The sequence below is a fragment of the Salmo salar genome, chromosome ssa13, assembly GCF_905237065.1.
Source record: "Salmo salar chromosome ssa13, Ssal_v3.1, whole genome shotgun sequence".
Classification (NCBI taxonomy): Eukaryota; Metazoa; Chordata; class Actinopteri; order Salmoniformes; family Salmonidae; genus Salmo; species Salmo salar.
In genome coordinates this window covers 87,204,713-87,218,513 of record NC_059454.1, presented here as the reverse complement: position 1 = coordinate 87,218,513, position 13,801 = coordinate 87,204,713, and the positions used below count along the sequence as shown (strand labels likewise).

General features: G+C 47.6%; 1 protein-coding gene across 16 annotated transcripts in view; it reads left to right on the top strand.

Moving 5' to 3' along the window:
* The window catches only part of msi2h (RNA-binding protein Musashi homolog 2), a 358,783-nt gene that overhangs the window by 97,414 nt on the left and 247,568 nt on the right, over nucleotides 1-13,801 (top strand). For 15 of the 16 annotated variants that reach the window (XM_045692183.1, XM_014137432.2, XM_014137428.2 and 12 more), the window contains 1 exon segment: nucleotides 69-161. The exons of the other annotated variant lie outside the window; for it this stretch is intronic. In XM_045692183.1, coding sequence (XP_045548139.1) covers nucleotides 69-161 — 93 coding nt within the window. 16 annotated transcript variants of the gene reach the window in all.

The window sequence follows — 13,801 nt, the reverse complement described above, 5'->3', positions numbered from 1 at the left end:
TTTGGACTCACATTAAAGGTGTTGTGATGCGTTTGAAGCCTGATCACCCATCTCTTTCCTCTCTTCAGATGGTCACAAGAACAAAGAAAATATTTGTGGGCGGATTGTCAGCCAACACAGTGGTGGAAGATGTGAAGCAGTATTTTGAACAGTTTGGGAAGGTAAGGAGAATCATTTTGGGTTCCTCCCTTTTATGGTTTGGCGGCGAGAGAGCCATGTCATTGTGGGTTGGAGGATGTTCAGTCCCTGTCCCAGCCCTTGTCCCAGTCCCTGTCCCCAGTCCTGTGCCATATTAGATTTCAGCTCAAGGTCACCTTGTGTAAAACTGAGGATGCTCCCTCTACAATATCAGCTCAGTACTTGACCTCAATAATTGTCATTTGAGCATGTACTGAACATCTCATCTAGTGTGTGCATGGTATAATCTCTGTATTTCTCAGTAGTCTGGTACTCTGTAAAAGTAAAGCCATAGCTGAGCCCAGCAGTGCGGAGCAGCAAGTAAATATTCAGAGCGGGCTTGGTTGTAATCATCGAGACTGAAAAGGGCTCAACACAAATTTCGACTTGATTGAATGACTTGATTGACTTGATTATACAAAGTTTTTTCCCCTCCTTAAGGAATCCTGAAACACTTGGGAGACAAACAAATCAGTCTGATTGAGGGAGTCGCTCTGTGTGTGTGTCACAGACAGGGAGGAAATCAGAGTAGTTAGTCTAGGTTTTTAAGAAGGGGAGGGGGCAGGAAGTGGCTTGTCTCTCCTGCCGCCTGTCTGGTTGTGTCTGTGTATGTCCCTCTCCATCCTCTCTGTCACATATATCCCTCCATTTATTAAATAACCTGGCTGCCCAATGCAACCCGCCATTATCGCCACACACGCCGTTTCTCTGAGAAGTTGCCCGGAGAGGGAAAACCAATTCATTTAGTTTCTCCTCCACAGAAAGATTGAGAAGGGGGGAAGGATGGGGGTTGTGGTCACCGCAGTGGCAGCAGGGCTTGTCATTCAGATGTCTGGGATGTACATGTTTAGAATGCTTTAGTGAGGAGAGAGCGAGAGAGAGGGAGAGAGAGACAGGGAGAGAGAGAGAGGGAGGGAGAGAGAGAGAGGGAGGGAGAGAGAGAGAGAGAGAGAGAGAGAGAGCGAGAGAGAGGGAGAGAGAGAGAGGGAGAGAGAGAGAGAGAGGGAGGGAGGGAGAGAGAGAGAGAGAGAGAGAGAGAGAGAGAGAGATTCTCCTCTGTACCATTGCAGCTCAGGGCTCAGGTAAACACACTGCTAGGATAGCTACCTGGGAATTCTCTTTAGGTGTGGCTGTGTGTGTGTGTGTGGGCCAAGTGTGTGTTCAGGTCTAGGTGACATAAGCCAATTAGCAGGATGTGGGCAGGCAGGCAGCGGAGGTGGCGGTTGTTGTGGGGATCAGGGGGAGAAACAGGTGGTGTGGTCACACCAGGGTTACTGCAATATCTCTCTCTATTCTGTCTGTTCTCTGTTTCTTCTCCTCTCCTCTCCTCTCCTCTCCTCTCCTCTCCTCTCCTCTCCTCTCCTCTCCTCTCCTCTCCTCTCCTCTCCTCTCCTCTCCTCTCCTCTCCACTCCTCTCCTCTCCTCTCCTCTCCCCTCCTCTCCCTCCTCTCCTCTCCTCTCCTCTCCTCTCCTCTCCTCTCCTCTCCTCTCTCCTCCTCTCCTCTTCCTCTCCTCTCCTCTCCTCTCCCACCCTCTCCTCTCCTCCTCTCCTCTCCTCTCCCTCCCCTCCCCTCCCCTCCTCTCCTCTCCACTCCACTCCACTCCACTCCACTCCTCTCCTCTCCTCTCTCAGCCTTGGATAGAGTAGGATACAGGGAGAGGAAGGGAACTGACAGCTCCAAATCACATCACTCTCTCCCACTCTCCCACTTGTCATCATTAGTAAAAGTGCTCATATCTAAACCCCCAGCACAACTTCAGAGAGGCCCGCCTGCTCTACAGAGTATTACTGAGTTATCCACACTACACTGAATCCGTCCGGGTAATGTGCCGCTGACAGCCAGATGAATGGGCTTGAAGGACAGTATCGGTGTGTAATGACTGATTCTCATGCATCCCAATACCAGCGTGACTGACAACGACAAGATCTCTCCTCTGAGTTCCTCTGAAGCAGCACACATTTCTACTGTCTTGTCTGTTTACTGTACTGTGTCTTCATGTGGGACTGATGAATTAGGTTCACCTAAGGCCCAGTAACAGGCGTCTCTGTATCCTGTGGAAACGTGTAGGGCTGAATATGTGCCAAATAAACACTTGTGTCCTGCTTGAGTACCATTACTGGAGAGCTCTGTATCGTCAGGTTTGTAATCATTCTTACATGGCATACAGCTGTTAAAAAACACTTACCATCAAGAAACAACAAACTGGTAGGCGACCCTGATTAAAAAAGGGGGCCAGTGGTAACCCTCATATTGAATTACAGCCTGACATAACAGTAGAACTAGAGACCAGGCCAGAAAAGAGGGATTAACCACAGTCACGGGCCTAACCACAGTGAAGGGCCTAACCACAGTGAAGGGCCTAACCACAGTGAAGGGCCTAACCACAGTCAAGGGCCTAACCACAGTCAAGGGCCTAACCACAGTCAAGGGCCTAACCACAGTGAAGGGCCTAACCACAGTCAAGGGCCTAACCACAGTGAAAGGCCTAACCACAGTGAAGGGCCTAACCACAGTGAAGGGCCTAACCACAGTGAAGGGCCTAACCACAGTCAAGGGCCTAACCACAGTCAAGGGCCTAACCACAGTGAAGGGCCTAACCACAGTCAAGGGCCTAACCACAGTGAAGGGCCTAACCACAGTGAAGGGCCTAACCACAGTGAAGGGCCTAACCACAGTCAAGGGCCTAACCACAGTGAAGGGCCTAACCACAGTGAAGGGCCTAACCACAGTGAAGGGCCTAACCACAGTGAAGGGCCTAACCACAGTCAAGGGCCTAACCACAGTCAAGGGCCTAACCACAGTCAATGGCCTAACCACAGTCAAGGGCCTAACCACAGTCAAGGGCCTAACCACAGTCAAGGGCCTAACCACAGTGAAGGGCCTAACCACAGTGAAGGGCCTAACCACAGTGAAGGGCCTAACCACAGTCAAGGGCCTAACCACAGTCAAGGGCCTAACCACAGTGAAGGGCCTAACCACAGTCAAGGGCCTAACCACAGTGAAGGGCCTAACCACAGTGAAGGGCCTAACCACAGTGAAGGGCCTAATTATCTGGGATGGTTTATGCTGAGTCATTGGTTTACTGAAATCGTCTTGAAATGCATCTCAAAACAAGATGCCCTTATTTGGCTAAGCTGAATCAACTCCTGGCCTGCACTGTGTTCTGTTCTGTTCTGTTCTGTTCTGTGCTGTGGTGGGTTGGGGTCCGGTGCTGGGCATTAGCTGTGTTCTGTTCTGTTCTGTGCTGTGGTGGGGTGGGGTGGGGTCCGGTGCTGGGCTGTAGCTGTGTTCTGTTCTGTGGTGGGGTGGGTTGGGGTCCGGTGCTGGGCTGTAGCTGTGTTCTGTTCTGTGGTGGGGTGGGTTGGGGTCCGGTGCTGGGCTGTAGCTGTGTTCTGTTCTGTGGTGGGGTGGGTTGGGGTCCGGTGCTGGGCTGTAGCTGTGTTCTGTTCTGTGCTGTGGTGGGGTGGGGTCCGGTGCTGGGCATTAGCTGTGTTGTTCTGTTCTGTTCTGTGGTGGGGTGGGTTGGGGTCCGGTGCTGGGCTGTAGCTGTGTTCTGTTCTGTTCTGTTCTGTGGTGGGGTGGGGTCCGGTGCTGGGCTGTAGCTGTGTTCTGTTCTGTGGTGGGGTGGGTTGGGGTCCGGTGCTGGGCTGTAGCTGTGTTCTGTTCTGTTCTGTGGTGGGGTGGGTTGGGGTCCGGTGCTGGGCTGTAGCTGTGTTCTGTTCTGTTCTGTGGTGGGGTGGGTTGGGGTCCGGTGCTGGGCTGTAGCGTGTTCTGTTCTGTTCTGTTCTGTGGTGGGGTGGGTTGGGGTCCGGTGCTGGGCTGTAGCTGTGTTCTGTTCTGTTCTGTGGTGGGGTGGGTTGGGGTCCGGTGCTGGGCTGTAGCTGTGTTCTGTTCTGTTCTGTGCTGTGGTGGGGTGGGGTGGGGTCCGGTGCTGGGCTGTAGCTGTGTTCTGTTCTGTTCTGTGGTGGGGTGGGTTGGGGTCCGGTGCTGGGCTGTAGCTGTGTTCTGTTCTGTTCTGTGCTGTGGTGGGGTGGGGTGGGGTCCGGTGCTGGGCTGTAGCTGTGTTCTGTTCTGTTCTGTGCTGTGGTGGGGTGGGGTGGGGTCCGGTGCTGGGCTGTAGCTGTGTTCTGTTCTGTTCTGTGGTGGGGTGGGTTGGGGTCCGGTGCTGGGCTGTAGCTGTGTTCTGTTCTGTGCTGTGCTGTGGTGGGGTGGGGTGGGGTCCGGTGCTGGGCTGTAGCTGTGCCCGGCCTGCAGTTTCTTTCCAAGTCAGTGGGCCGCCACAATCGTCCCTTTATGTCTTCTCTGCCCTGGTTCCCATGTCCTACTGGGTGGGAGCCAGCTACTGTAGTACCAGAAGCAGGACTCTGGACTCTTAACCTGCTCTCTGCCTCTGAGCTGATGGGTCTGCAGGAGGGTTGGGTGGGGTCACAGGGTCAGACTCATTTGAACCTGAGATCACTGTCAGAAACATTTTCCATTGTTCTCTAAGAGTAGTTGAATATCTCTCCACACTCCTGTGGTACGTCTCCCTTAGGACAGGACACAACACTCTGAAACCATGTGGTTTGTGCCATCTCTCTGTTCCTCAGTTGACCACTAGGTCTTCTTCTCACCACATTCCCCTGAGAGGAAGCATATGAGAGAAGAAATGTAAAGATAAAAGAATGAAAAAAGGATGCCTTGGTTAGTGACAGGAAATTTGTTCTGGTGGTCCGGTAATCTAATATCATAGCTGACATTTCGTTGTGCGTTGAGATTTTGTAAATAGCAGAAAAAAATGATATTTCGTGACTGTCCATAACGGCTGCATCCAGGACTCCATATTAGTTCATTTAGCATACCTGCCCAAGTGCTTACATTTAATAACAACATTTATGTTTTTGAGGCGTACCAAATAAAAACAGTGCTGATGTCCATTAGTGCATTGCCAAGCTTCCTGTTCCATTGAACACAAACAGCCACATTTAGATCCCTCTTCTCAACCAGTAAATATACCATGCACTGGTGGAAATCTTTGTTCGGATTTTATGACTTATTGTTTGTTTGCCAAAGTGCTTTAGATGAAAACAGCAATGTACTTTCCCAGATCATGCAGTCTTTAAATGCGTTTTCTATATCTATGAAATCCTTAAATCCTACCGTTTTGATATTGCAGTATTACAACATGGAAGACACATAAAATCCTGGATTTGCCTTTAATAGGTTCTAAAGTGGTTTTCTCTCAAACCACAGGGCATAGACATCAGTTCAACATGTCATTTTGATTTACATTTGGTTGAGTTGTCAAGTGACATGAATTCAACATGAAATCAACAAAACATTTCACCTTGTCATTGGATTTAGGTTCAAACTATTTTTGAATGAAATGCCCTTATGTTGATGACTTTTTGCAAATCCAATCAGTTTCCCACGTTGATTCAGCGTCATCACATTGATTTTGTTTGGTTGAAAGACGTGGAAACAACGTTGATTCAACCAGTTTTTCCCCAGCGTGAGGGCTTTGATATGGAGGAGACACCCTCTGTGACACATCATACAGTACCTGCATCTCTTCAGAGATATCACAGTAGCTCACTCCTCTTCAGTCACGCACCATATTGTAAATATGGTATTGGCACTGACCCTGGAACTGACCCTGTATATAGCTTACTTACTTTCTCCTGTTATTCTTATTTCTATTTCTTGCGTGTTTTTGTTCTACTTTACTTAAAACAAATGTTTTTTATAGTACTACTGATATTGATTACTGCGTTGTTGGGAAAGAGCGAACCAGAAAGGCATTTCACTGTACTCGTGCACTTAAAACACCAGCAGGTGGACACTTGCATTACATTTCTATCTATACCCCACTGCATCTCATCTCACCTCTGAGTGTGTAGTCAAAGATTTACCTACAGAATGTGGTGTGAACTCTCCATTCAGCATTTGTGTTGGATTTATCCCTCCAGACCAGGCTGTGGTCCTTATAGTAGGTTGTCTGTAGGACACAGCTCCAGTGTTATTGCTAGTTAGAGCTGGGTTGGTATGAGCCAGCAGCAGGTCCATAGGAGCTCTCCTCTGCAGCATGCAATGCTTGACTGAGACTATTTCATCTCCCTGTAGTCACTTGTAGTTAAGGCCTGAGACAGACGAGAGCAATGGAGATGAACTGGCCCTGAACCTGCTGCTGCTTCAGGGCCCAGACAGACACATTAAAATCCCCTCTGACCTTCATTTCCCAGTGACTTGGAAATGTTTCCAATATTTAAACAACCACAGGAGAATTTACTTTCACTACTATTCATCCTGATGTTTCAGCTCGTTGTTATTCCTGTGAGGATGGCGATCAGTGACACAATGTAGGGGTTGTTAAGCCTTCAAATCCATCACTATGGATATTATCACTATCTATATGCCCTAGATACCTATCTATCTAGTTTCTATTGGAGCTCTGTGGTGTCTCCTGCTCTTGGAGCAGTGCATCATGGGGGATTGACACACGGTGTGTAGTCTGTCCACCGACATCGCTCTCTGAAATGGCTCCCCTGGATAAGCTGGGATTGCCTTGATTACGTTACAGTGCCTCATTGGGTCATTGGCTGATGGAACTGAGAGGCCCCAGTTGTGCTGCTTAAAGAACAATCTGTTAAAAAAAATATTGACTGTGATTGGATGGGATTCCCAGCACCTGCTCACTGGGGTAAATCTGGTAAGGCAGAAAGCAGCAGCAGCAATCTTCCCTGTGCTATTGTGTCAGGAAGGAGGAAATGGGTGTGTGAGGCGGGAGAGAGGCTACAGCAGCCTTTCAGACGGCTCTTGGGTTGAGCACGTTGTCAAAGGAGCTGTCAAAACTCATCTGCCACTCAGCATCCCCCCCTTCCCGTGGCTCTCAGAGCTCCTAAACAACCAGGCAATGTACAAGCTGATCTCTGCACTGTATGGAGCTGTACCTCAGGTGGGAAAATGCACCCATAAAAACATTCTCAGGAAGCGATTAGGGCTGAAAAAGGCCTATTTCCTCAGATATATGGGATTTCACAGCCATGAATGTAGTGCATTAACCTGTAAGCACAAGCCCAGGGGCGCTAATAACTTTCCACTCTTGGGCCACTTGTGATCTTTAAACGAGGGAGGCACTTGCCAAGATCACGCTTGGAAATTAATACATCTCCCGAAAAGGGCTCTTTTGCTGCAGTGGTAGAGTATGTTTTTCTTCCTCGGTGGAGCGTGTGTGTGTTTAGAGAGGGGGCTGCCGGTGACAGGTGATATTTGGAGAGGGGCGTCGAGAGCCACGTAGGCAGGCGCTGGCCTCTGAGTGACAGGCCCTGCATTGCCACTGCAGCCACAGCCAAGGGAGAGCCAAATGAGAAACAAAATGATGGTGTCATATTTCACCGCAACATCTGACAGGCTTCTGAAGAGATGTGAAACCACCTCTTTACCACTACTATTAAGTAGTTCTGCACTGAAAAATGCATTTTGTTTTCGATCATGAGACGGCTTTGCCTAACAGAGGGTTGTCAAAGGCAAAATTCCATTCCAGTGCCGGAGTGCTTTAGGAAATGACACACCGAACAACCAGCCGTAGAGGAGGAAATGACTGAGTCAGACGATTTACACACCGAACAACCAGCCGTAGAGGAGGAAATGACTGAGTCCGACGATTTACACACCGAACAACCAGCCGTAGAGGAGGAAATGACCGAGTCAGGCGATTTACACACCGAACAACCAGCCGTAAAGGAGGAAATGACCGAGTCAGGCGATTTACACACCGAACAACCAGCCGTAAAGGAGGAAATGACCGAGTCAGACGATTTACACACCGAACAACCAGCCGTAAAGGAGGAAATGACCGAGTCAGGCGATTTACACACCGAACAACCAGCCGTAAAGGAGGAAATGACCGAGTCAGACGATTTACACACCGAACAACCAGCCGTAAAGGAGGAAATGACCGAGTCAGGCGATTTACACACCGAACTTCCAGCCGTAAAGGAGGAAATGACCGAGTCAGACGATTTACACACCGAACAACCAGCCGTAAAGGAGGAAATGACCGAGTCAGGCGATTTACACACCGAACAACCAGCCGTAAAGGAGGAAATGACCGAGTCAGACGATTTACACACCGAACAACCAGCCGTAAAGGAGGAAATGACCGAGTCAGACGATTTACACACCGAACAACCAGCCGTAAAGGAGGAAATGACCGAGTCAGACGATTTACACACCGAACTTCCAGCCGTAAAGGAGGAAATGACCGAGTCAGACGATTTACACACCGAACAACCAGCCGTAAAGGAGGAAATGACCGAGTCAGACGATTTACACACCGAACAACCAGCCGTAAAGGAGGAAATGGAAACTGGAGGCTTCACATTAAACACATTGTGGTGTATCTGCCTGCTTTACAGTCCACCTAGGCCTTGAGAACCACTGTGCATTCATGGTTGTGGTATTTCCAGTAGAGTCCTTTGTATTTTACCTTCCTGTCCTCTAACAGCAAGGTGACGTTATCAAAAAGCATATTCAAAAGCTGCTGATGGCAGGTTTAAGCTGCTGCAGCTTTAGAGGGAAACTCCTCACTGTACACAGGGCACGCTGAATAAGCACAGTCCCATTGGTCTACTCTCTCTCTCTCTCTCTCTCTCTCCACAACTTCAGGCTGCCTCCTGGGATGATTACCTCCCACACACAGCTCTGTTTAAAGCACTGGGTAAATGTCCTTGTTGTTTTTTCTCCTTGCATGGAAAGGTACAGTGTGTCTCGTCTGTGTCCGTCCGTCCGTCTGTCTGTTTCTCTGTCTGTCTATAGCTACCGTGGTTCGATGCAAAGGCCTAATGAAGCCTCTGAGGTATTACGCATCTGAAGCATTGACTGCCCTTACACTAGAGAGGTGTGTGCATGTGTGCGTAAACATGTGTGTGTTTGTGCGTGTGCAGCTACCACAGCTGCATCTCAGGAGCCTACATGGAACTGTGTCAGGGGAAAGAGGCCAGTGTTTTAGAGTAGATATGTCAACAACATCCTTTAGATGTACCAAAGGGATTTCGTGTCCCTGGGAAGGATTCAGTCCTCATTTACTACTATACACTCAGGCCTATAAAATGGAAAAAAGCTATTTTGTTATGAAAGCCATTTAAAATAGTAACACTATACAGTGCAAAATCCACCTTTTAATATTTTCAAAAACAGCTGTATAGAATTGAATGGACATGATTACCGTGGCTCATTAGTAATCGGGTAGATTTGGATGAAGGTTTTGTGTGCCTTTCGGTACAGGGATTTGGCACAGTCAAGCCAGGGTTAGGCCAAGGTTCCAGTGATAAGAGCCAGGGTCACCATCAAAGGACAATATCAAATGTGCTCTTTCCTGAACTTGAAGAAAAAAAAAGAAAACAGGCCTTTTTACATTTCCCAGTGCTGAAAGGAATTATAAAGGAAACGCACGAAGAGATTATGAATGTTCAGAATGGCCATGCTCTAATGAAGAGAATTCAGAATGGTCATGCTCTAATGAAGAGAAAGTGAATGTTCAGAATGGCCATGCTCTAATGAAGAGAAAGTGAATGTTCAGAATGGTCATGCTCTAATGAAGAGAAAGTGAATGTTCAGAATGGTCATGCTCTAATGAAGAGAAAGTGAATGTTCAGAATGGTCATGCTCTAATGAAGAGAAAGTGAATGTTCAGAATGGTCATGCTCTAATGAAGAGAAAGTGAATGTTCAGAATGGCCATGCTCTAATGAAGAGAAAGTGAATGTTCAGAATGGCCATGCGGTCATTGAAATGATGTTGATCTAAACTGAGCACACAATAAGAAGATACTGAAACAGACAAGGTAGGGCGGACGCTCCAAGACTGAGTGTTTAAAATGAATATCAAGGCAGGCAGGGCCATTCAACTCCAGCGTTGACAGACTGTGTCGTTAATAGAATCACTGGGCCATGAGAGAGTGTTTGAAGACACCTGCAGATTCCTCACATTCCATGGCTACAGTGGCAGGATGTTGCCGGATCAGACAAGGGAAGGAGGTATGTGAAATATGAATGTACTGTACTGTGTTTATGTCCTGAATGTTAGGGAAACTAATTCAAATGCATTTTTGGACCATGGCGTCTTCCATTGGAATGACGCTTCCACATAAAGGGCAGGTCTTCTGTCTGGCTTGCAATACCAGTGCTTCCGATTCACCAGAACAGACTTAAACTGTAACCATCAGGACAAAAGCTGTGAAGCTGGAAGAGAAGGAAGCGGAGGAGGAGGAGGAGGAGGAGGAGGAGGGAGTTGAGATGATTTAGTGTCTCTACCACTCCACCATTAGAGCCTGTAGCAGCCCATCAGTTTTAATCAACAGTGGTATTTTGAGTTATGTGCTCGGTGTGAAATTAGCTCTGGATAAAGAGAATCCACTGTGTGTGTGTTTGTGTTTGTGTGTGTGTATGTGTGCGTGTGCGTGTGTGTAGAGCGAGAGAGAGAATACAGTTGGTGTGAGGGAAAATAAAGATAGATAGGGAGTGAAAGAGACTATGGTGAATACAAACACATGATTGAGTCTCTCAGCAGAGCATGATGAATAAACTGTTGCTTCCTGTCTGGTGTGGGCCGGATCCCAATGATTCTTCAGGTCTAAAGGGTAAATACACCTGCTGGGTTCTGGGTTGAAACTCCTCTCCTCTCCTCTCCTCTCCTCTCCTCTCCTCTCCTCTCCTCTCCTCTCCTCTCCTCTCCTCTCCTCTCCTCTCCTCTCCTCTCCTCTCCTCTCCTCTCCTCTCCTCTCCTCTCCTCTCCTCTCCTCTCCTCTCCTCTCCTAGCCTTAGCTACCTTTTAATCAGGGCCACATTAAGAAACACAGTGGGAGCAGCACAGGGACCTCTGTCAGACACACGCAGGGCTCCAGGTTGGCTATCTTTGAACCCTACATGGGCCTTCCAAATCCTATACGGGGTAATTATTTCTGATGAGGAGTGAACCGGAAGGATGGTTCTCTCCCCCTCCTTCATTACTGGAGGGTGAACCTCAAATGATTTAGGATATGCCTCCTCCCAGGCTCATCATTGCTGTCTTCCAGCTGGCTGGCCAGCTTGGGCTCAACCCTGCCAGCCTGTGGCCCTTTATGTCCACAGGCTGGCTCTTCTCTGGCAATGTACACTATGGGCTTCCAGGGTTTGTGTTTGAGGGAGGTGTGTACAGTCCCATGTGTGTGCGTGTTATGTATGGGTATGTCTAAACGTGAGTTTTGGGGCAGTTAGCAGAGTGTGTATCAGTGACCCAGCGTCACCCAGGGCATCATGATTAATGTGGCGTCCCAGCCAGGTGAGCCACCGGACCTGAACGGGGCCACGCCATCTTAAAATCGAAAATCTTTCTAAAATCTTCGAAAGCCAAGTTAATAAACAGATCACTGACCATTTCGAATCCCACCGTACCTTCTCCACTATGCTATCTGGTTTCCGAGCTGGTCATGGGTGCACCTCAGCCACGCTCAAGGTCCTAAATGATATCATAACCGCCATCGATAAAAGACAGTACTGTGCAGCCGTCTTCATCGACCTTGCCAAGGCTTTTGACTCTGTCAATCACCGCATTCTTATCGGCAAACTCAATAGTCTTGGCTTCTCAAATGACTGCCTCGCCTGGTTCACCAACTACTTCTCAGACAGAGATCAGTGTGTTAAATCGGAGGGCCTGTTGTCCGGACCTCTGGCAGTCTCTATGGGGATGCCATAAGGATCAATTCTCGGGCCGACTCTTTTCTCTGTATACATCAATGATGTCGCTCTTGCTGCTGATGATTCTTTGATCCACCTCCACGCAGACGACACCATTCTGTACACTTCTGGCCCTTCTTTGGACACTGTGCTAACAAACCTCCAAATGAGCTCCAACGCCATACAGCACTCCTTCCGTGGCCTCCAACTGCTTTTAAATGCTAGTAAAACTAAGTGCAAGCTCTTCAACCGATTACTGCCCGCACCCTCCCGCCCGACTAGCATCACTACTCTGGACGGTTTTGACTAAGAATATGTGTATATGTGACTATCCTATCGATCCTTGACTTCGGCGATGTCATTTACAAAATAGCCCCCAACACTTTACTCAGCAATCTGGATGTGGTCTATCACAGTGCCATCCGTTTTATCACCAAAGCCCCATATACTACCCACCACTGCGACCTGTATGCTCTCGTTGGCTGGCCCTCACTACATGTCCGTCGTCAAACCCACTGGCTCCAGGTCATCTATAAGTCTTTGCTAGGTAAAGCCCCGCCTTATCTCAGCTCACTGATCACCATAGCAACACCCACCCGTAGCACGCGCTCCAGCAGGTATATTGCACTGGTCATCCCCAAAGCCAACACTTCCTTTGGCCGCCTTTCCTTCCACTTCTCTGCTGCCAATGACTGGAACGAATTGCAAAAATCTCTGAAGCTGGAGTCTTGCATCTCCCTCTCTAACTTTAAGCATCAGCTGTCAGAGCAGCTTACCGATCACTGTACCTGTACACAGCCAATCTGTAAATACCACACCCAACTACCTCATCCCCATATTATTACTTATCCTCTTGCTCTTTTGCACCCCAGTATCTCTACTTGCACATTATCATCTGGACATATATCACTCCAGTATTAATGCTAAATTGTAATTATTTTTGCCTCTATGGCCCATTTATTGGCTTACCTCTCGACTCTTTTACATTTGCACACACTGTAGATGGATCTTTCTATTTTTCTTTTCTATTGTGTTATTGACTGTACGTTTGTTTATGTGTAACTCTGTGTTGTTGTTTTTGTCGCACTGCTATGCTTTATCTTGGCCAGATCGCAGTTGTAAATGAGAACTTGTTCTCAACTGGCCTACCTGGTTAAATAAAGGTGAAATACATTTTTTTTTTTAAAACACCAGGTGACTTTATCTAACAGCACCACTGCTACAAGGCTGTATGGATTCATCCTAACACTGTCCTTGTGTTCAGAGCGGCCCCTCTGTATCTGCACTCTATTTCACGGCCCAGCAGGAGACCGCTATCTAGACGCAGACTCTCGGCCAGGAGGCGGATACACTCATTTTGTCTCTTGTTTTATTTCTTCCTTGTTGTGTTTTCAAGGCGAAAGTAAGTCTACTGCTGTTTTACGTGACCTTACTGAAATTCAATATGTTCAACTTATTTACAAAATGGTGTTGAAAATCCCCCTAAGCTTTCTAATCCCTCCTCTGAGTTACTGTGGCAACCTGAAGACTGTGATTAGTCATATCATTATATCACTATCTCTGTGAAAATGTGATTGGTGTGTTCACGCTAAAGGATTACTGGGATTACAACGCTAATGCAGGACATAATAACAGTTATATGTACAGATGGATGGGTGTGCATCAAATTATTCTCCTGTAGCTTAACGTTACTGGAAAATGATCCAAACGTAGTAATTAATCATGTTTAATTAGACTTCCTCTTTGTACATAGTGGAACGCAAACATGTATGCAAATGCTTACATTTGTTGTTTGTATTTTATGATTTGGACATTGGCTTATGTTGTATGTGCATTGTTATAATATATGGCCATAGATAGCGCATCATCATTGACTCATCACTGCACACAAACATTTCATAAAACATTACCAAATAACGGAGCTTCTTCA